This window comes from Haliotis asinina, chromosome 5 (assembly GCF_037392515.1).
Source record: "Haliotis asinina isolate JCU_RB_2024 chromosome 5, JCU_Hal_asi_v2, whole genome shotgun sequence".
Taxonomy (NCBI): Eukaryota; Metazoa; Mollusca; class Gastropoda; order Lepetellida; family Haliotidae; genus Haliotis; species Haliotis asinina.
The window spans coordinates 37,462,246-37,486,329 of NC_090284.1; the positions used below are offsets into that span (position 1 = coordinate 37,462,246).

The 24,084-nt window shown below is 38.7% G+C and overlaps 2 protein-coding genes across 5 annotated transcripts in view; one reads left to right on the plus strand and one right to left on the minus strand.

The window, feature by feature from the left end:
- The window catches only part of LOC137284329 (arf-GAP with dual PH domain-containing protein 1-like), a 28,380-nt gene extending 26,081 nt beyond the window's left edge, over nucleotides 1-2,299 (plus strand). The window contains exon 9 of the mRNA XM_067816098.1: nucleotides 704-2,299. Within this exon, the coding sequence (XP_067672199.1) occupies nucleotides 704-759 (56 nt within the window). The 3' untranslated portion in view covers nucleotides 760-2,299. The remainder of the gene's footprint in view (nucleotides 1-703) is intronic.
- Nucleotides 2,300-10,839: 8,540 nt separating this feature from the next.
- LOC137284304 (cytosolic endo-beta-N-acetylglucosaminidase-like) lies at nucleotides 10,840-22,654 on the minus strand. 4 transcript variants are annotated; one of them, XM_067816067.1, is made up of 12 exons: nucleotides 22,511-22,654; nucleotides 21,426-21,622; nucleotides 18,995-19,140; nucleotides 18,610-18,764; nucleotides 17,922-18,070; nucleotides 17,134-17,302; nucleotides 16,479-16,582; nucleotides 16,269-16,377; nucleotides 14,531-14,712; nucleotides 13,653-13,913; nucleotides 12,505-12,622; nucleotides 10,840-11,547 (listed from the first exon to the last, which is right to left on the minus strand). In XM_067816067.1, the coding sequence occupies exons 2-12, from the start codon at nucleotides 21,599-21,601 to the stop codon at nucleotides 11,230-11,232; spliced, it is 1,887 nt and encodes a 628-aa protein (XP_067672168.1). In that variant the 5' UTR covers nucleotides 21,602-21,622; nucleotides 22,511-22,654; the 3' UTR covers nucleotides 10,840-11,229. The 4 variants fall into 4 exon arrangements, with proteins under 4 accessions (XP_067672168.1, XP_067672169.1, XP_067672170.1 ...); XM_067816068.1 differs by lacking the exon at nucleotides 22,511-22,654 and adding an exon at nucleotides 22,219-22,420 and having other exon boundaries at nucleotides 10,843-11,547; XM_067816069.1 differs by having other exon boundaries at nucleotides 11,150-11,547; nucleotides 21,426-21,614; nucleotides 22,511-22,649.
- Between the last annotated feature and the right edge of the window lie 1,430 nt (nucleotides 22,655-24,084).

A 24,084-nucleotide genomic window follows, 5' to 3' on the forward strand; every position in this document is an offset into this window, starting at 1 on the left:
GTAGTCATTACTGCATAGTACAGTATACAGTATTATATGGCTAGGATACTTTATTGAGTGGTTGTCATGGTATGTCTTCACTTTTCACTTGCTGTATATGAGATGACTGACAAATGAAAATCCTTCACTATCATAGCCCAACAATTCATAGGCTAGGATATTTATATAGCACTCTTCTCCCCGCAACCAGTACATGCTCAAGGTGCTGGAGTGTGCTTTTGTTTTCTGGGATTTTCTGAACCAACTCGACTCCCTGGAGAGTGTTCAACTCATGCAGCCTGTGAGACACAGTGAGTTATCTCACAGCTTCATCCTCACAAGGTACCCATTTGCAGCTGGGTGGACTGTGACACATAGTCACAGTGTTTTGTCCAGTGATACTGCTCATTACTATACCAGCAACAAAGTGACTGCATGTGTTTGTGTGCCCACAATCTGGTCACCTACCATTGGATGAAAGGGTTCTTTCAAGTACACAGGGTTGTGTACAGCACACTAGGGGTTCTGACAACACTGAAAGAGTCTGCAACTAATGTTACCTCCAAGGTTTCTACACCCAGTCCCAAATGGGGATCGATCCAGGCACCTTTTGCTTTCAAGCGTGGCACCTTAGACAGGTCACCCACCATGCCCCCAGTGGGCACAATAATTAACCTTGGTCAAACCTGTCTAGACTTTAAACTTGTTTTTTGTTCTTTTTCAGTTGCTGCCATTCTTGTTCCAAAGAAGTCCAACTCTATTCGGCTGATCAAGCGGTAGAAGCATGAGATTTGTTACAGTTTGTCATCATCATATCTAAGTCAGGACATGGAGTTCAGCCACTGATAATGTGGAGTTATCTCCCTTGACAAACCAACATGGACTCTGTGGTAACAGATAAGCAAATGTGGGCTTGTAAACATGTCTGAAATAGGAAGCAATGACATTGATGTCGGTATTTTGATCAAATGTCCAGAATTTAGGTGGTGTATATGAAAAGTGGATGATATGATGAGGAAACATAATTCACTGTATTTATGCATTGCTTTGTGTGTAGATACACCTAATGATTATTTGCATATGGAAATGTCATGTTAAATATCACACATTATTCTGTATATCTGATGAATGAGGCTTACAGGGTGTTGGCACATTGCTTGATGAAGATGGCTACAGAGTTGTAAGACTTCAATGTGTCTCAATGCAGTTTGTCTGTTCCAGTATTTTGTTATGACAGTGCTGTTCTATATTATCATGATAGGCTATGGAATCAAGTTAAGAAGTTAATGGCCAGGTAACAAGGCTTTTTTCCTTATACAGAAAAAGTATCAAGGCTCACCTCGACCACTCCGGACATTCATGTAACTAATAAATCCTGATTTCTTCAGACAGAAGCTAAAACTAGTGATCTTGAACTTAATTGTGTACATGACATGTTTAAATGAACATATTTCAGAAATGTTAGAGCCTTACAGTGTGAAAATATTATCTGAAATCTGTACATATGGAAGACTAGTATGTTGTACAGTAAGTTAACATTTCTCATGTATATATGTGAGTATATCCATGTAGTGATGACATGCTTGTATTGCCTGGTTTACATTGTTTGCTGGAGATCCAGGCTAGAGAGAGAAAGGTAGAAACTGAGGCGAGACGATAATTATAAACTAAGGTACCTTACATGTGAGTACATCACACAAAACACAAAATACTCTGTACAGTATACTCTTGTCAAGTGCCACTTGTCCTAATTTTAATGTCACTTATTTACTCTTGAATCCATGATAACTTCATGATTATTAGAGAACAAATTTATTAGAGGAACTTATTGGTAAAAAGGTATAATTACCTGTAGAAATAATTTGAATATGTCTTGTTCATGTTTCTTTCAAAACCAATGCAGTGTGTTGTGTTTTCAATGTTTGCTATTCATAATTCCAATGGTGCCATATTTATTATCACGTCTTTGTCCTGTCCAGTGTTTGTGACACTCTGACTGTACATCAGTTAGTACATGTATACTAGGACCTGGCTTGAGTGGTTGGCACTAGCAGAACAGCCAAGGACAGCTCAGATGTGCTTCCATTTTCAGAACACTTCTTCACTTGAAACTAGTAGGTGAAGGACAGATAAGTTTCCATCTGAGTTAGTGAGAAGTGTAGTGCAATGTACCCAAACACGTGTTTTGCCTAAATGACAACCACAATTAGGAAAATCAAATGCGTGATAACATTTGGTGGTTACTATAAAGTTTGGCATTGGAATAGTATGTCACATCAACTTGAATAACAATGATGTCAGTAAATATATGGGAATTGGTTGTTTTCTCCTGTGTTTGTGATAATGGAATGTCTGGCTGTCTGGGCTTCAGTCTGTTGGCTGATGCTAGTTGAGGTTGTGAGTTGGTTTTCCATATATCTGTCTAAAGAAGCTATGATATATCGGATCCTTCGTACTGTACCACTTCCAGTCTATTGATAGACACTTGGAATATTACAGAACATTGCTTACATTGAATTTACCAGGGAAATACTGCTGAGAACAATCAGGCTGCACCCAAACTCCTGTGTTTTCAGGCACACAGCCCTTGTCGATATATGGTCCTAAATCATGTGTCTGATGAGAATTTGTTCATACACGAGTAAAGAGAGTGGACATTTAGAGCTCTGCTATGTTGAGCATTGATCACTGAATAAACTCAACTCACCTGAAGCAACTCACCTGAGGAGTAAGTCGAGACACGGCACCCTTCATACCTGCTGGTGTTTCCTGACTTGATATTTCTGGAATATTGCTGAAAGTGGTTTTATACCTTCCTCACTCTTTTCATGCCAATATGTTGAAAAATGTTTGTATTATATATTTGTAAAATATGCCTTTTGTAATTGATATTATTGACAAGTTGCTCTTTTTTTAATACAAATGTACACACTACCCCAAGGTGAAACCTGTGTGAACAGACTGTCACTCTACTGTGTTTCTGTCCTGTGTATCAGTGGTCTTGTTTCTTTAGTGCAAAGATGACCACAACCTTTACAGAGGTGTGTAGCTATAGTCTTAGTCTAAACACCTTTGTACTGATTTTTATACCAGCTTACAAGAAGGCTGTTTTTCTTGTAAGCAACAAGAATCAAATCCACGTTGGAATATCTGTGAAACAACACATCAGATTGTCAGACCATATGGTCTTTTTATGTTGTACTTCACAGTTATTATATGGCTTGTGTTAAATCACATCAATCTTTTTTCTCTAAAACATTTGGAAAGTGTTTTTGTTGCAGTTTTTTTTTTAAGTTTAAGAAGTTTATTATGAATTAACATACATGCAGATTTTCAGAGTTACAAAAAATTAATTAATGTGGTATCTAACACCCTTCTAATTTTATTAGCCATTTTCTTGTGAACCTTTATACCACTCTCAACATCTCCCCAGTATTACATGCAGTTATATGTGTAAAGTTACAAGCATACCTGGTACAGAAGTGAGGCCAGTTATGTTTCTTCAATCTTGTGTTTTAATATATATCAAACCACCTCCTTAACAGAAGGTACTATTCAGCAATGCTGTTCGTAAGATGTTGTCTTACTCAGATACATTTGTATTTGATGATGTCAATAATGAGCTTAAGAGATGTAAGGTCATCATCAATATCCCATACAAGCTGTGCATGTGACATTGCAAGGCACTGAAAGTAAATATGTGGTAAGTCTACATGCAGAGAAAGGTCAAGCAGTTTTAAGGGCAGGTTGTGTAGGAAATATCTGGTAGGTACAGTTAATTGGAGTTTCAGTTCATCTGCAGTTGTTAACCACAAAATGCCTTCAAACTGTGTAATTTAAGGTTCCATTGCATGTCATTTTTTATGTCACTTGCACAGTAAAGTGCAGGTTTGATTACTGACACATCATCATTGTCAGACGCAAACGCGGACACCTAGAGTCGGACACCTAATTGCCAGCACACAAAGTCGGTGATCTGACCAACTCAACCACGACAGCTTCCTTTTGTAGTTAAGAAAACCATGTGTTATGTTATTTTAACATTATTTGTTTTTTGTTAGACATTCAATCTGTTTTACATTCCTGCTTTAAATTTGTGTCGTTTGATCATTCTGACCTTTCTGATAATTTTGTTTATGGTTTTATCATGGGTAGAACATGTTTTACCTCATTGTCTGAAGCTCCATGGGTCACAGTACATTCAAGCCTTGACGCCTTTCTGTTGAATTCCCCATTGTCCTGTTGTGGCAGTATTGTTATCATCAAGCAGTCATTGAGACTTGCATGTAACTCACACCCAGACTCGTCTGGTGGAATGAGCTGTGTAATCAGTCAGTCAGAAGTTAATGGAATTCAAGAGCAGGTAAATCTTAAAACCAAAGGAAACAGATACATGGGTTAACATAGGTTTGACCAAATATGAGCTCTGAAGTCATTGTGGATATGCTTTGTTTCTATTTTTATTGTATCTCTGGTAAATATTAGGAGTGCATTCTTTAATTGTACATATAGACAAGTAGTATAGACAATGGGGGCACGTTGGGCAGAATTGGGGTGAAGGGACTCCAGTATAACTAGCTATAGGTAACTGTCTCCATACCGCCATTGTGTATACTACTTAACACATACCATATGCAGGGAGGCTGCAATATGAATAATTGCTTCCCTCTGACATTGAATATAAGTAAATATTTTGATATCTTGTGTTGAAAACAGGGCAAATTATGCACTTTGAAGAACACACCTTTTTGTTGCTTTGATACTCAGCAGCTGTATAACAGTATAAAATGTAATGGTTTAGGTTGAAGCAGTATGTTTGTTTCAGTTGTACAGTTGGTGCTGTGAGAAAATGGTGTTACATGGGATACTGGTACATGTATGTTTACCATTTTGATTAGAAATAGTTAAAACTCTTCCTAGACTAGCTATAAGACATGGTTTCCACAAATTTGTAATTTGTTAATGCAGGTTTACAATGATTTCAATTGTAGATGAATGTTTTACAAGGTTTGTTTCAAGTTCTTGTTTATGTTACAATTGTTTAGATTATATGGTACTTTTTTAGAAGATCTTCCTTCTTGTCGGAATATCTAACCCCCAGATAGTGCTACAAAGGAGGGCAAGCAACTCTGATACAAGGTTGCTTTACTTGGCCAATATTTTGAAACCCTTAACACTGTTGCTACTTTTTATGCATGAATATATCATTATCATGTTTTTCACATTGTAGTTGTAAAATACTGACTTTGTTTATTCTTTATGTGATGACATGATCAGACTACACAACATACTGTCACATCTCCAGGAATTGTGGTTAATTACTGATTGGTTTTGTAAGTGTACAGATTTATGAACCTTTGTGTTTCCCCATTTTGTATATTGTTCTGATCATTATCATAATTATGTGCAGTGAGATGTGTTTGACTAATCAAGTATGGATGATTATTTATTGCCATGTTCAACTTACTACTGTTCCCCACCAGCATAACTACAGATAAATCAGGGTCACAATTTTCTCTTTTGTTTCACGAAGATAAACTAGTGACATATTTACTACCTAAGTGTGTAAATAAATGAATAGTTTTTCAAGATGTAGTTTGAAAACCCATAGGTAGAGTCAGCTCTGGATATAATGTCTTGTGTAAGTAATGTCTCACAAATATCTTCATCTTAACTCAACTTCATATTTGAAGTTCAGACACCTTACTTGAGCATTTCAGACTCTAAGAAACCAACTGGTCAACTAGTATTTTATATAACATACATTGTTTAAGATTGTTATGTGGAGTGGGTTGTCGACCTTAAATCCATTTCTAACCAGTGTTGTTCCTTGTGTGTCTGACCTGGCCATTCAGTTGCTCCATCTGTATCAGGACCATCATGTCTAGTGGAGCATATCCTCGAAACATACCTACAAGTGTCCACAGGAAAATGATCTTTAATGGAAGATTAAAATATAATTCAGAAGTACCTGAGTGTTAAATGGATACCTCAGAAGAGCCAAGTGTAGTATTTAACAGTGTCTGCTTATATCCGGAGTCGACTGTTACCTCGACACACCTGGACATTGTAATAGGCACATAGGCAAACTGATGAGATTTACTCATTCACTGATAAAACCTCCAGTGTAACACTGGGACTGGAGAAGAAGGCAGGAGGAAGGGGAAATTTGATTTGGGTAGGCATGGAATCAGTAATGTTGTCTTTAAGAACACCTTGGAACTGTAGGAACACAGTGTTTAGTCCATACAGCACATCCCTTAATGAAACAGACTGCTCTACAAGTGGCTATTTGCATGCAGACAACATGGCGCTGATATACATATACTGTTCAACAAAAGTAAGGGATCAGGAACTATTTTTATACATCATACTTATTCAAAGAAACTTTTTTACGACCTTAAAAATTTGCGAAATATTCATGATCCCATACTTTTTGTTCAATATGTTTGTGAGTTGGTTGTAAATAAGAAGACCTAGGTGGGGGTGTAGGAATGAGTTGACATTAGAGGAAGATGTTTTGTTTATCTTTAATAAAGAAAACTGAAGAAAAGCAGAGAATTGATCCATGCTGAATATGAAGCAGTGTTAGAGAGCAGACCAATGCCTCCAACACACTGAAGTATTCATCAAGTTTCATTGCCCCATGTAGGTACAGTTAAGATGTTATCTTGCTGGTGTCCCAAGCAGTACACAACAAGCCTCCATAGTAAGCACCTGGCCTGAAGTTTCTGGGGCCCGCTGTCTCCACTGGGAAGAGGAAAACAAGATATGTAGTGGAACATGGATGAGTGAGACGGTGGATTAAATGTGCTGAATTAACAGGTGCTTTTTCATTATCATGGGAATATCCTCATAGCAATACCAATAGCTTTGTCTGGAGTTGTAGTTTATAAAAAGGGTTTGATGTTTTATGATCAGTTCCTGCTGTTTAATAAGAAATCACAATTTTTTATGTGGACCATTTCTACTGAACATACCAGCCCTTCCAGTGAGTCGTGGGCATTGTACTTGAATTTAACATTGTCATCACTGATAATAGGGTATTGTTATTTCAGCTACCTGGGTTACTGACTTTGTATATAAGGCTTTACGAATACATTCTTCTCTCTTTGTGAGAGATACATTTTCAGTATACTGGTTGTACATTTCTGATCTTTACAAACCTTGTACAATTTCTTTTTGTAAATAAATCAGACAACAACTGTTTTGTGTGTTCTTGTTTATTTTCTAAATCTGTACATGATGGAGGATGTCAATATGAGAAGTCTGCCAGACATTTAATGTGGGAAGTGAAAGATCCAGTGACTGTGTGGGACTAGGTCTATGTGCGACTGTCAAATTATGCATGGTTGTAGATTGCTGAGTTTCTAATTTCACAGTGTATGATACAAAACAGTCAAGGTCATCTATGACGAGTGTGAGGGGATGATTGTTTTATCAAGGGACATTTACATCTTTCTGGCAACCAGGGGTTAATGAAAGAGATCTTTTACTTCATATGACTAAAAGCAATCTTTCTAAAACAGTTCTACTTTATTTCCTTTTGTGTGTAATTGCCAACGATTTCTTGATCTAGAAACAAGAGTCATCAGAAGATGACATGTCCCCCCCCCCCCACCCCACCTTATGTAAAAGGACAAATCATCTGAAGGTTACTTGATACTATTTTGGACTAAGGTTTGAATCATTTCCATGGAAATCATGACAAATATAAATGTCATATGTCTGTAAACAGCAAAGGCACCACTTCAAGATCTGTCTCATATATGTGCCAAGATCTGTTGTGCTTCAGAAACGAAGCCAATCCCTCCCTTTTGAGACTAAGTCCAAATTGTTTCTATGGAAACTGGGAAAAATGGAAATGACAAACCTTTGTAAACAGCAAAAGGCACCACTTTGTGGTCTGCCTCACATATCTGCCAAGTTTTGCTGAAAGTTTTCATGTTGTGCTCCAGAAATGAAGCCCATCCCTCCATTTTGAGATTAAGTCATAATCGTTTCTGTGGAAACTGGGAAAATGATAAATCACAAAAACCTGTAAGTAGCAAAAGGCATCACTTTGAGGTCTGTCACACATATCTACCAAGTTTTACTGACAGATATTAAGAGGCTTTTGAGTTCTGCTCCAGAAACGAAACACACTATGTTCCATGGAAAAACCAATAAAATGAAAATGCCAAAAATCTCTTAACAGCAAAAGTCACAACCATAGGTTTGTATTATTATATCTGTCAATTTTGGTCTAAAAATACTGAGTTATGCTCCTGAAACAAAATGAATACGGACGAGCGGGCGGACGGACGGACAGACGAGGCGTCGACCATATCCCCGCAATACATGCCGGGGGCACAAAAAGGTGCACTTAATGCAGATCTGTTTGTTGTGAGGGGGAACAGATTGGAGACCAGGTTCAATGCACCTGCAGCAGTATTTCACCTTAATCACTGTTAATGTGGGAAGTCAGAACAAGGAGACACGGGTTACAGAATATTCCAGTGAGACCCACGAATGAGAGCTGCAGCTGACAGTCCAAAGATCTAGGGCTGGGACTGGTCCAAATTTCCTACTCGGGTACCCGAACCCCTATTACTCGACCCAACCCGGTTACCTGTTATAACACTAATTGTGAGTTACAATATTCCCCTTCAATAAACCATTCCCCTATATTCGTTACAACTACTTGGGTTGTCAGTCCAGATTTGAGGCCATCATTTGATGATGTTGCATTAACCATATGCACTACACCCACAAATACTTGTTAAAAGGTGAAGATCCCTCGTTTTGTATCCCTAGTGATGAGAGGGTCATGGTCAAGCATGTCCTGTCTGACTGCTGAATTCTCCTTTGTTGACAGGGTTTTATATATTACATGTATGTAGTATGAATTTAGAACTAGTTTTAGTCACAATATGGCTGAAATATTGCCCATGTGACTTTAAATCTTTAAACTCACTCACCCACTCAATAAATCAGTCAAGGCCGAGAATAAGAGCGACATCTGGATATTTTTTAACCTGTCGCATCAGTCGCAAAGTCAAAAAGCTTTGCGACTCAGTGCTGCTTAGTCACAGTGGAGGGGATATGTTATTGAAGTGGAAAGATCTACATAAACATCCCTCAGTAAGAAACAAGGAGCTACAAACAACTGCTGTTTTAACAACCGACAGACAAAATACAGTTGAAGGTAGTAATAAATAGTGTAAACCATTTAACTTACAAGTAAGAAAGTAATGTAAAGAAGTACTGCATAATGCACCCCATCATAGTAATGATATCACGTTATATTTATTCTTTGAAAAGTATACTGGACTAAACAGAGAAAATAATGTTGACAACAGATTCACCCTCTCGTGAGTGCAAATTAGTTTTTCCGGAGCAGATCGTTACAACCGTTCAATGCTTCTTCACCATACTTGGTAGTTTTGGACTTTGAACAAAATAATGGCAACACGTTTTACATTAGCTGAAATTGTTGGTAGTGCTGGTGGATCAGATCCTTCTGTGGGTATTCATGAACCTAATAACACACACCGATAGTTCCGCTCTATTTCCAGTATCAACATTACTGATGCACATCAAAACATGGGAGCACTCATGCAGTCTCCTGTTGATACAAACATGTACTATATGAATAGTTTATGTATGTGTGGTTTCATTAGCTAAGTGTTAAGGTCAATACAATATTTGACATTGTCATAACTAGTTGACATATTTAAGAAGAGTATACATAGTTTACCATTGTGGGGGATCTTGATGACTTTGTCTTCTAGTTGTTAATGTTTCAACATGGTTTAGTTTCGCTTCCAAGCCAGTTACATTGTATGTCAATTGATTAATTGTCTCTATGTGGCAACCTAATAAGTTGATAATACTGAACACAGTATGTGAACACTGGGTGGTTCTTCTGTTCAAACTATTTGAAGCGGATGTCTGCGCTCCTGTGTCTGTAACATGTAAACAATTAACTGCTTGCAACTTTAGTACATATGGTGTGCGGGTCGGGGCATTAAGATGGGTACCTGGGTTCAACCCATTACCCACCCGTCCCAGGTACCTGGGTTACCTGTCCCAGCCCTACAAGGATCTGTTAGTTGAAACCCAGGGTTTTACGCTACCACCTGCAATACTCCAGTACAACATACTTTATGCAAAACAATTATGAGCCGATGTAAACAATAGGACCTGGAATATATGGACACTGGTATGACAAAACTGATACATATACATTTGGTTGGTTCCTGTTCAGTTCTACAATATATACATATTGGTCCAGTCATATATTATTTTATATACATATATTTAATATACTCAACCTTTAAGTTTCAGATGACACAGGTGATGACACAAGTGCTTAAAATGTTCACTCATAACTCCAAAGCCCTGGGCATGATTCCCCAGATGGGTACAATGTGTGAAGCCTATTTCTGGAATATTGCTGGAATACAGCTAAAGGCTGTGTAAAACTGTGTTTAATTAACGTAAATGAAACAAGGAAACCCATTCCTTACAGGAATAATAGGCTTCACATACACTTTGTGTTTCACTTGCTGTTTAGACAGCCTGATAGGGTCCCCATGTGAATCATTTCAATATCTGGGTAAAAACAATTCATGCCTAGCTGTACCCAGGACACTTAAATAAAGAGTTAAAGGAGGACCCTTGCACACCACTGTCCAGCTCATCGTGGCCAGCTGGTGGAATGCATGCATGCATGTGGCAACATAGATGTCAACTCAAGTCAAGAGACAGATAGAATATTGTTGCACAGAGTGGTAAGGTCCATATTGTTGGAAGTCTTCAGTAAACTGTAATAACGAATACAGTGTTTAAATCGCTCAGTACTTTGAGAGAGTAACATTACAAGTTGAACAGATTTAATTTGCCAGCTGTAAATACAGGTCATAATGATAAAAAGATTATTGTACAACTAGTAAGTTGGGTTTGACATTTCCTTGCTATTGATTTACTGTTAAAAGTTTATGTGAATTACATGGTTTGACTTTCAAATGAAGTTCCTTTCTTCACTTTTACAGATGAATGTTGTGCAAAATGCTAAAGTTTAGTTCTATACATACCGAACAATCAATAGCATTCATGGTTAGAATTATAACCACAGACCAACATGCCCTACTTTGTGGCTGTGTACTAAGAAGAGTGACACAGAATGTATAAGATGTACTCATGTTTTACTCCAGTATTATCACCCTTGCATTTCCAACATGCTTCTTTAAAACACAACACCCCCATTCAGTCTGGAAGATGACAAGAAGGACAGTCTGTGAGGGGTATAACAACGCCATCTCTCCTGACAGTCTGTACACACAGCTCACTACCACAGCTACTGTTGAGGGACAGGACACAGCTGGGGGTGAGGGTCTGGCCCACCAGGACAGAGTCCCCTGCCATTTGATACACATTGTAATACTGCACATATCTATAACCAGCATCCTCCCACTGTAAGCTGTATAAGTTATCTCCCCCTGGATCACGTTCCTCTTGTTTGAGACATGAACATGTAAGGTTTTGTACACTAGATGAAGGACTTGATGGAGGTTCTGTGAGAATCTGAAATAGTTATGGACTAATGTTACACAGAAAATATTATCATCAGAGAATTGGCACATACCACATGGATAATCATTTCTAATGTGTAAATTCTCATTCAAAATATTCAGTAGGATAGGAGTGAGATAGATGGACTTAACACTGCTCTAAACGATATTTCCACTTGAAACTGCACAGGTCTGGTGCAGACACAGGAATATACTCAGGGTGAGGTCCGTTAAACCTAGTCTCCATGTCATTTGTACACTGTTACACTGAGTCTGTCAATCCCTTGTTGGAGGTCGCGTCAGGTAACCTTTGTGCGACCTATGACACAGTAGAGCAGTGTAACAAATTGCTGAGATGGGATTTGAATCAAAGAGGCACAACACGCTGCAGCAGCTTAGACCACTGGTACTCCTGTGCCCCGGGATGTAAAACATACATGTCCTTGAATACAGACTGGGTACAAACACATGGAGACTTCAGGCTCTCCCCCTACAGTAAACTGATAGACAGTGATGTTACTGAACCACTGCCCACAGCAGCATTGAAACCAAAGTTTCAGTCTCACTTGGATTCAGGGCCCTCATACACTGCAAGGTAAATCCACAATTATGGTAATATTTCAATAATCATGGCAGAATTCTGCCAATAATTCCCAAACTCTTCCTAATAAATAACAATCAAGTCATGATATTCTTTCTACCGTTTGTTTACTGCTAGCTTCCAGTCTCTAGCTAGAGTGTTCCACCCTTTTTGTGGTTGCCAGTAATGAACAATAGTCCAGTGTGAACAAAGAAGAGGTTGACTTGGGATACAAGGATTGGTAATCTCATCCGTCATGTGTTACAACAAGCATGGAACATCTGAGAACATCTGAGACATGTTGTTCCCTGGAACCCACATCAGTTTGAACAGAACAGTATACGTTCTATGTATGTTGTGTCCCCCATGGCTGACACTGATTCAACCCACCTGGATCTGACCCAAGTAGAGACAGACAATGTTCTGTTCCTTGTCATCAGCTGATATCCCCACACTGAGCCCTTGCAGATTCCAGCCACACACCAGCCTCTCCTCCAACCTGAAACATCTGAAGACAAACAGAATCTTATTGCAACTGCTGCTGACACAAACATTTTTTGAGCAACAAAGCTGCAAAGTTCTCAGCAAAACTATGAGGGTGTGCACACCCATCACATTTTGCATGTATAAAGTAAGACACTTTACAAGTTTACTGGCTGCATTGAACCCTAAACACAACTTGGTAGCATATCACTGGCTTCAGTGTAAGTAGGTATTCTCAGAAATAAGAATCTCAAATGGCCCTGTGTCAACTGCCATCTTGCAGACATAATGGATGATGGTCCTTCATTGAGCACTTGGAAGTAGGCAGCAGAGTCCAGTATGGGAAGAGACTCTCAAACATGATCCAAGATCAGGATGACTGTCAACAGCCTTGAACTGTAAATGTTGTGACACAAAACAATCAAGGACACACTTCGTAACTAGAAGAACTATGCATTACAACTGTTACAGCATCCAAGGTTCTCTGGCTGCTACCTTCCGATCACAATGCTACAGATTCATTCCACCAGGGCAATCCATCATGAGTTTGCTGTTCCCATGGTAACAGTAGCTTTGAACGCAATCAACATTCTGGCCTGACTTTAGCATTACAGATATCCAGGGCTTCCCAAACACTCTAGCAAGCATTTACAAACAATGACACTCCTTTCTGTTGTAGAAGACAACACCAGGGGGGTAGCTCACACTGTCGGTGTGATCCAGCCACTCCAGCTCAGGAAGTCATTGGTTGCCAGCTGTTGATATGCTTATCTATAGAAAATCCAACCCAAAGGTTTGAAGTTCGGAAAAGTTCATGGATATATAATGTTTTTGGGGTTGTGTTTCTAACCCCTACATTTCCTGATATACAGTATTTGTAAAGTATACATCAATAGACACATGTAAAATGCATATCTCTCCTGAAAAAAAAGTTTCTAAGAAGAAGATTTAAAACAGTCTGTAAGTGTAGCATACATTCTCCAAATACACCAAATATATACATTTCACACAAATGTTCTCTTCCAGAAGCATTTCACAATTTGATGAATGCAAACCTTGTTTTCCATTTATTCCTGTTTTGCCAGCTGTTAAATCTGCTGTCTTGTTCATGGGGGCTGATCCACACTTCCTCCACAGTAGTCCTTAGTTTCTTCCTTACCACTTCCTCAGCCTCTTCCTCCCCAAGACACAGGACACGAGAGTTGCCTCCCTTGGATAGGGTTAAGCTAAGGACAGGCTTGATGTTGTCAGGCACCCCCTTGCTAGTGAAGGTGACATACAGCACTGTGGAGACTGGGGCATCAAACTGGAACAAACTGTTCAACTGTCCTCATGCAAACTGTATACATGTGTGTTACTACTCTTACAGAGGCACCACCCTGCTGAACACTATTACATTGCATAACACTGAAAATCAAATGTCAGTACTGACATTTACTGTGATTACACTTACAAAATATGTCAATTCAGACAAGTGGCCCATTTGCCTGGAACTTATTAATATTTAGCATTTTGTAAAATTCATTAGCTGTATTACTGGCATTTGGTTTGTGAAAGGGAAAGGGAGAGCAGAGGTAGGTTAGTGCACGTACAGTGCATGATGATGAAATTGATTCCACTCGTAGCTACACACAACTTGCTCATAAGACTCTCACAAGACCACACTTGCTGACAACCTGTGGCCCTTTGCTCACAATAGCAAGCGCCAGTGTGCGGCATGCATACATGCTAACAAGGGCGAATCATCAGGTCGGTGCTCATCTTAAACTTGTTTGCCAGTATAATCTAACAGGATGTGAATAAAAAACTTTAGGAGCAAGTAAGAAGGTTTCAACAAATTACATCACTAAGTGTTTGAGATTTTGTTTATCGATGAGTCATTATTATATAGTCTTCTGCTCTCTTGGGAAGAACTAAAAGACATGTGACATACTTGAACCACAGTTTTTCTTTCTCCCTCCTCACTTCGCCCCTCAGAAGAAGACAGCCGCCACCCATGTACCCATCACTGGTTGTAAGCTCTAAGTTCTTGCCCTCTGACCTCTGACCTTGTATGTTGAAGGTCGGCTGCACTTGCTGCAGACTCAGATTGTACCATGGGCGGTCTTTGGCAACCTGAAGTCAAGAGGTACTCTCTTCATTATGAAATCAATTCAAATCAAAGAGCAAAAGTCTGGATTTCATTGTGAAGACACACTATACAGGGGGATCAATGGCTAGGTCCACTTCCTTTAGACTCCTTCAGATGTATCATTTAACCTCATTGCTGCCATCTAATCAATTCCACATATTTTCCTGGTAACATTAACCACACTAACACACTGCAATAACTGCTGAACTATATACTGCTGAACTATATACAATAAACAGCTTTCACCTTTCATTCCAAAAACCTTGTTTTTTAGACTGTGTATTGCAATACTGTTAGAAACACATCTTGCCTTTGATATTGTTATGGCCATCACCATGAAGTCAGTCATTTGAGTGTCGTGAGTTTAAAATTTGGAAAGTGTAGGTGGGAGTAAAAATATTTTCACCTGTTCTAGTCATGAAGAGAGAGCCATGCTACTATTCTATAATGAGGAACCAAAATGAGTTCAAGACAATTGTGATTATCACATTCATGCAGATGCAAATTGCAGGGGCTTGAAGGTAGACTCAAGACAACTAAGAATGTGATACATCCATGTTCAACACTAGTAGTAACTGTATATACAGTGAAACCTGCCTAAACCACCACCCCTTGGGACCAAAATAAAAAATGCCGGTATAGGCAGGCTGCCGAATTAGACAGTGACAATCATTTTCCATCAGGGCTGCCATTTAAACTTGTTAAATTCACCATGCAATCGCTCCAAGAGAAGTGTAATGGATTAAAGGACCTTGATTGTACTGCTTCTATTGATATTTCTATCTGTTTAGAGCATTTGATTCACCGCACAATCACTACTTCCTGATTATCAAGAAAGCCCAGAGGTTTAATTAGTGTATTGGATTATGGGTCCTTGCTTACACTGCTCATACCATTGCCAGTTTAGACAATGTTAATTACAGTTACAATTGCTTGTTGGGACCGGAAAGTCGTGCCGTAATACTGAATATACAGGTGCCAGATTAGACAATGTTTTAACAAACATTATATCATAGAAAAATTTCTATGTTGATTTTGACAGTGTGCCAGATTAGACAGGTTCAGGTACTTTCAGGTTTTACTGCATCTGAAGTGATAATTTATTGTTACTGGATCAACATTTTAAAAAAAGTATTTGGACTTTTTCTGCGTCCCTGTGGACAGGCTAATTTATTTCTTTGTGTTCTTTGTCAATATGTCTCTGTTTAGGATGCAGGAATTTGCATGCTGTAAATCCCTGACTTTGGTTCTGAAAGATAAGTGTAAAAATCCATAATATCTAGAACAACGTTAACTCTCCATTCTTGTCAAACAACTTGTTCATGTCATGTGACTAGAAGAATGGGATATCTTCACTCATGATAACATCAATTTTGTCCACTTTCTCACTGAAAAATCCATAATATTTGACAAAAAATGCAAATTGAGTTGTATATGTGTGTGTGTGTGCATGTGTGTGTCTGTCTGTATGTGTGTGTGTCTGTGCCTGTGTGTGTATGTATCTTATCATAACTGTAAATCCATCGTAACGATTTCTTACCTCCCCTTTACAGAAGTATTTTTGTCCTTCACCTTGGCAGAAGGAGGTACACAGTAGAGGGCTGGTGAAGGTGGAGGAAGAACAGTAGTCATGTAACAGCTGCCAAAACCTGGAACAAACAGTCGAGGAAGTAGAAACATTGATGTATCAGTCCTTAAGTGACATGAATTACAAGAAGCTTTGAAAAAAAGATTATGTGTTTAGTCCTACCTGTCCTCATTTTTTGTGAAGTTTTCTGCACCCAGAGTCTCATACACCCATCCTTGGGCAAAAATAGCAGCAGATAAGTTGGCCTGACGAATCTTCGTCATTGCCTGTGAACACTAAACATGGTTAGATAGGATATTTGTTTCACAGCTTATCTGAACTCATTCATGTGATCCCATAGTTTACAGTTGAATTGAAGCACAAAATTCTTATAAACACTGTGTGTATGAAAGCCATTCACATTAGATACTTTAATTTATGATTGTTACTCAGTTATTTTTTAACTGATCATAATGAAATCTGGTATGCATGAACTATGTGGTACTAAAATTTGAAATATGTGTTTCTTCGCATGTTTCGATATTTTGCCTTGAAGCCATCAAGATTTGGTATCCACGTACCGGGTTTATCTAGTTTTACTGCACTTACAGTCACCTCCTAGCCTCATCCAGGATTCCAAACTAACTTCCCTTCACATTGGAAAAAAATCATTATTTTCTTCAAAATACTGGGATATTTAGAATAACACATAACATGGTGAGTATGCAGTTGACATTTTTTCTGATCTATTATTATCATGATTACATTTAAGAAAAATCAAGATGAACTACAGAACATGTATGCTGGAAAGACATGTATTATGCAGAGTAGTGATCACCTCACAGGAGTTGTATCCTCCACCTCCTGGGCAGCCACGTCCGAACACATCCACACCCACAAACACGTCATGGACACGCTTGGTACCCGCTATGTTGTAGCTGTTTTGTAGTTTTGTCTCATCCCAGTTATAGTTGAGGAAAATCCCATCACATGCATCGAAGAACATCCTAGGAAAACATGATTTTTTTATAAACATAAAGGCCACTGCTGTTCAGTAAAGATGTAATTATACCAACTTGCCCGAGGTTTCACACAACAGTGATGTGCTGTATGTCATGAAATTGATGTGCCGCCAAATTATGGCAGATTGTCACACATTCTGAAAAGGATATCATGAAATGAATGCTGACAGCGTAACCTTTTAAAATTCAGAACTAATTAGTCAACTACAGTAGCAGGTCTGTAGATTCAGCACATAGTATAGTATAACATAGTACAGAATGGAATGAAAACCATTGAACTGCATTAGTCAAAGCATATGTCATCTTTTCCAGACATGAATCAAGAATATCAATATTCACTTTCCATGATGTTTTTTTTTTAAACATCAGCAATTTTCCAGCTATGAGATAGCGGTCTGTAAATAATCGAGTCTGGACCAGACAATCCATCTGATCCTGTCATCACTTGGTGATTTGGTTGACACATGTAATTGTATCCCAATTGTGTAGATTGATGCTCATGATGTTAATTGCAGGATTGTCTGAAATGACTTTCTGCTTGCAATAACTTTGTGAGTATCTTGTCACAATGTGCAAAGTACAATGTGCACTAGCACTGTCTTACTTGTTTTCCTCATTCAGCTGATCCTGCCATTTCAGTTCCCCTGACCTTGTGACACTATCATACCAGATGACCTTTGACCCTGTCATTTCAGAATGACATCTCTGAGTGAGATAGGCGACAAACTCTCTCAGGTGGCTGACTTTATCCTCCTGCAGCCAAACATACAAACACACATGGAAACAGGAAAGCAGAAGAAACAGGTGCCTCTACTGCCAACTCCATGACAAGTATGACCGTGGGTCAGCTACAAACTGTCACTGCAGGGTAAGACATGTGCATCATTCAAAAGCATCAAATGATGAAGCATACCAACATTGTCTCCATTCAAGTCTCATGGAGTGTCACTGAGTTGAGTTTTATGTCACTTTTCGCAATATTCCAGTAATATCATGAGGGACACCAGAAATAGGCTTCAGACATTGTATCCATGTGGGGAATTAAACCCACGTCTTAAGCTTCAGTAGTGAATGCTTGAACCACTAGGCTACCATGGGCAGACACTAACAAATAGTGTTGTACAGCTGTAACGTCGTAACTACTAAAATTGTATTCAAGACTGAAAAGATGATGAAATCCAGAAAATTCTTCATGTTCATCAGACACTAACAGTTTGCCTGAAGTGTTTACGAATAATACATGTATCTATCTCCTGTATTGACAGGCCAAGAGATTCCATTCACAAACTCACCTCAATTACATTCTCTATATTGATCAGCCATCCATCGAAGCCATAGTACTTCATTATCTCCACCATCTTGTTAGCCAAGCTGCGGTAGTCACGTGATGACTGCAGGAATTCTGAACATACCTGCTTCCCATCATTCCACTCAGTGATAAATGTCCCTACAGGAGAAATGATCTGTGTGACATTCACTGGAAGTACCTTCCATTTGAAGTGAGTGACTTGTTTAGTACGTGGACACCATGCCTGTGAGCTGTGTTAGTCAGGCAGGAAAAACTTACCCATTACATGGACGTCATCTCTGTAAGCTGTGTTAGTCAGACAGGAAAAACTTACCGGGGACTTGGACATCATGTGTGTGAGCTGTGTTAGTCAGAGAAAAAGAACTTACCCAGTACTTGGACTCCATGTCTGTGAGCTGTGTTAGTCCAACATGGAGGAGGGATTGTCACCAGGTGATGACTAAAGTATATAAACATGTCTAAATACTGCCAGTGGTAGAACCTGTATCCAGACCCATCACAGCCGCCAACAAACCTTCGAACAGAGAATAGCCATAAGTGAGACATCTTTCGGTATCGCCAGGGTATACATTTCAATTGATATTTCTTTATTTCAATTTCACATGTGGTTCGCCCTTGCACCGGGCACTGACATTCCCCATGAAAACCAATATATGGCTTCCTCTCGTAAAATCTCGCTCGCTTCTCGAGATCATCATGATAGTCTTGAACCAATTTACAATCTCGACCACTTTTTTTTTTTAAATCGAAATACTTTAAAATTTCCTTATAACACATCTTTTGTTTTCTTTTGTTTTAAAATAAACATGATTAAAGTTCTCATCCTGGTATTTTGGTACAGACATCCTCAGTCACAGTCTTCATTACAGCAGTCTATTACCATGACAACAGTCCTTTCAGTGATTCATATAGATACAGTTTTATGACACTATTTTGATGTATCCATCTTGCAGAGCTAGCAAAAGCCGAACTGGTTAAGCTCCTTTTTTTGTCATGCAATCAGCCAACTGTTCAGATTGATTCACCAATTTAATCTGAACCATACCCTTGTCTTGAAGTTCCTTGATGCCAGCTATTTCTACTCTTAATCTCTTCTCGGTATGTATTGGAATGACCAGCTTCGCACACTGACTTACAGTCACTGACTTGACAACATTTGATTGCTCACTTTTTCCAGATACAAGTTCAGCATACAATGTTGACATATATACTACTGTGTCAATTGCATCTGCCATTGCTAAAGTCTCTCCAGCAAGAGTACTACTCACTACTCGTTTCAACTCCAGGACACTAGTGACACTTGTCTGAATTCATTAAAATTATGATCCCTGACTCACTCCATTTTGTAGATTTCCTAAGGAGGCATCAGCATATGTCAGCAGTTTAAGCTTTCCATCTAGCTTCCTGTATCTCAACACAACTCTCTCACTTTTAACCTGTTTCAATACCTTGTTCACTTCCATGAGATTGGCCACCACTGCAGATTTTATACAACTTGATAAACAACTTGTTTCGAACAAGATATCCAGACGATGTTTGTCCCACTGTGTCATTGATGCATCTACAGATGAGCCTAATAATTTTGTTACCTCACTTTGCTGGTTCCGCATTCTGTCAGTAGCCAATCAGCTAACGCCACCATTACAACTGGGCTTGTCAGTGTCAACAAAGATAGCAGTTGCAGCTGCAAAGGTTTGTTCACAGTGCGACTCAGATTTCGGGGAATTCATACAGAAAAATTGACAGGTCCGAAACTTTTACAAAAATACAGTGGAAGCTGTCAAAACCGGCTTCTGTCCAATCCGGCAAGTTGGCAACACCGGCTCAAAATCACAGTCTTTTCTGTGGCTTGTACATTTATCATAAGCTTTACAATCCGGAATATTGTCTAAACCAGATTATTTCTTCAGTAACAATGAGCACCGATTCAGACAGCTTCCAATGTATGCAAGAACTCCCTTTACCCCTTTCAGAGTACCTCTGTATCATTTGTATAGGTAATTTAAAAAGTGTGAGTTGTGTTTGGTATGCTCAACATCCTAGCCTAGACACCCAATTGGACAAAAAGCCAGCCAAGTGAGGTAATAAATTCATCGGACGGAGCCATAGATGCATCCAGGGTACAGCGGAGATTTATTGGAACGTACATCCTTCAAATATCAACGATGTATGTTAGATGGAATAACATTAAAGGCAACTCAACACTGAATCTTAATGACATTCTGAATCTTAATGACATTCATCAGGATCATTTAGATATACCGCTTAATTATTACAGCTGTATGGGTAAGCGAGGGTGGTAAACAGTACTCCTGAGGGAATGCTCTGATCCCCTAAGATTCAAACTATTATCATCTGACCTCTAACTGCTCAAACCTTGTTTAAACCCATTATTGTCTGACCTCCATCCATCTCAAGCCACTTTCTAAACCTGTTCTCCCCAGTCCTCTATTCATATCATTTAAACTCATTCTCCCATCTCTGTCAACCTCAGCCTCAGATGACCCATGAAGGTCCCGGTGTAGAATAGGCCTTCAGCAACCCATGCTTGCCATGACTATGCTTGTAAGAGCCAACTAACAAGATCGGGTGGTCAGGTTCGCTGACTTGGTTGATACATGTCATTGGTTCCCAAATGCGTAGATCGATGCTAATGCTGTTGATCACTGCATTGTCTGGTCAAGACTCAATTATTTACCGACTGCCGTGATATAGCTATTGCTATTGCTTTGTGCAGCGTAAAACTTAACTCACTCACTCAGCCTCATGTGCCCCTCTGTTTGAACTCCTTCTACTCACCTGTCGTTAAGGTACCCTCCTGCCATGTCATGGCACACCAGGGTCTTGGGAGTATCTCTGCATCTACTGAAGGAGTGGGATAGTTCAACACTGCTCCTTGCCAGCTCAGTTTGTGATGACGACTGCCATGACAACACAGCTTCTAAAGACTTCAACGGGACTATTTCTTGACTCATTTCCCTTCAGGAACTATAAACCTTGACATGAATGGGAAAACAGAGCACCTCAACAAAACGTCACCAATTATGTCTGGTGGAAACAGTACTGTTTAAGCATTACATACATCTGGCAAAACGTTCAGCACTTAGTAATTTGGTAATTTTCACAAAGCTGACTTTTTCAGCTAGCACAACATGGTGTATACAACTACACATACTGTTTAAAGCTGCATGCTTTTCTGTAAATCTTTTTAAAAAGAATGACCAAAAAACCAGCCAAGTGAGGTAATAAATTCATCGGGCTGAGCAGTAGGTGCATCCCGGGTACACTGGAGATGTATTGGAACGTATACCCTGCAAATATTGAGGATGTATGTTAGATGGAATAACATTAATGGCAACTCAATGCTGATATTAATGACATTTATCAGCATCATTAAGGTATACGGCATAATTATTACAGCTGCGTGGGTGAGCGAGGGTGTAAATCTTTTCTAAAAGGACAATTTCAGCCTGTATTTTTACAGTGGATACAACACAATACACAAATCATCGGTTTTGGCTCAGAATGGTTCCTGTTAGAAGTATAGAGCTAAAGAGATAACATGGAATGAGATAGAATGTTTAGTTGTAACCTGGAAACTCTGTATATTCAATATCCTGGTGTAACTTCCACGTTCGAGCTAGTATCATGCCGTACACTACGTCGCATTCTTCTGGCAAAGCTGCTTCCCACTCATGCAGATTTTGAATAGGTGGTTACACATACATATACTTAGTCTGATAGAGGTGAATATGATTTATGCATGTAGCCCAGTAGTAAATACAATACAGTACAGTGTAATGCAGCAGTAATTTTATATTTTTGCACTCGTTCGCATGCAATTCAAAATGAATGGATTAATTCCGTGGGGAATAATGGTTTACCTTCTAAAATACGCTGTTTATCTGGATCTTTGAAATGCTTTGAAACATAATGGGTCTGTCTACTCTTCCATGTCGTTTTCTCCTCATATGGGGCATCTATGAAAGCTGTAGGTCATCAGGAAATGAGGTTGTCTCCCTTACTTCCTTGTCATTTATCCAGTTGTACGGTTATACGAGGTAGGCCGAGTTCATACCCACAGTCTGTCACAGAGGTGTGGTGTTCAAGCTAAAACCATTATTGGTCGATCTAGGTTAGAAGCAGTAACATGTTTGAAAATTGATAACCTCTTTACAGTTTTATCATTCGAGGAGGTCCGCATGTCTCGCGGACCTCCTTTTAATGTTAGACAAGTACGAATGAATTGAAATCATAGTGAAGTAAACCGCAAATATATCAATCACTTTTTGTCTATTTAAAGATTGACCATAACTCATTACGTGTGGTGTTCTTTTTAACGCATTTAAGATCATTCATTATTTTTTTTAGAGGCTAGTGTGATTACAGTGGATGCGACCTTTCGGTGTATATCTAACTTGATCCTAACTGAAATAAAGATGTTGTCTATCCCTAAAAAGTGTTCCTAATCATTAATATTTTCGGCTTAAGGAGTATAAAAAAAGTTGTGAAGATGAATCTAAAATGTGAACATATCGATACACATACGAATGAATCAGTCTGTTGTAAAACATATCAAAACAGCTGAATACACGTTGAAAATTTCTTTAATTGACATTATACGTTAAACTGTTACGTTACATAAATAGATTCGTATCTTGCATTCACAATAGGTATTGTTGGTCTGTTTGCGTATATTTGTGAAGATTCATACATATGTAGATTTGTTGTTTTTTTTAAATGACAGTGCGTAAAATAATTTTGACCGATGTAAGTTTAAATGCAAAAGAATGGACCACAATATTGTCAATGTCCAGATTGGGTTTAGACAGTTTGTATTTATGAAAATGGATAACATTAATGCAACTATTCTTTTATATGATTAATTTACTTTCATTATATGTAAATTACTGCTATTTAATCATATGTGCCCTAAATAGTACATGAGATAAACAACACCTAATTGCTAGAAAAAGTAAGTAAAATAACACATATAGATTAACTTGCGAGAAAAACTGACAGCGTGGAACCAATGATTTTTGTAGAAAATCCTAAATAGTATTTTGTTTTTTTAACACGAAAAAGATTCGATGATAATTGTGCATATGGGCTCATTTCCCGTATCGTATTTAAAAATACGAACGGCAAATCACTTAATGTATATTTTATACTTACATGAACAGTATTTTCCTTTTTGGACTAAACTATCAGCGAAATCTAAACCTGGAAAGGTTACTCTGTTTAATGAATTAACCACGTACATTCCTTTGTCTGTACATAGCAAATGAATCATTAACGCATGTGTAGACAACATTCCGCGAAAGGTATGGAGATCTGGACGAAAAGAAAACCACCTATCTATATCGGTCGTGCCTATCATTTACTACCCTGATTGGGAATGGATGATCTTGGGCGTTCTGAGAGTCTCTTTGGGTCTCAGAGAACTCGGCAAACAATA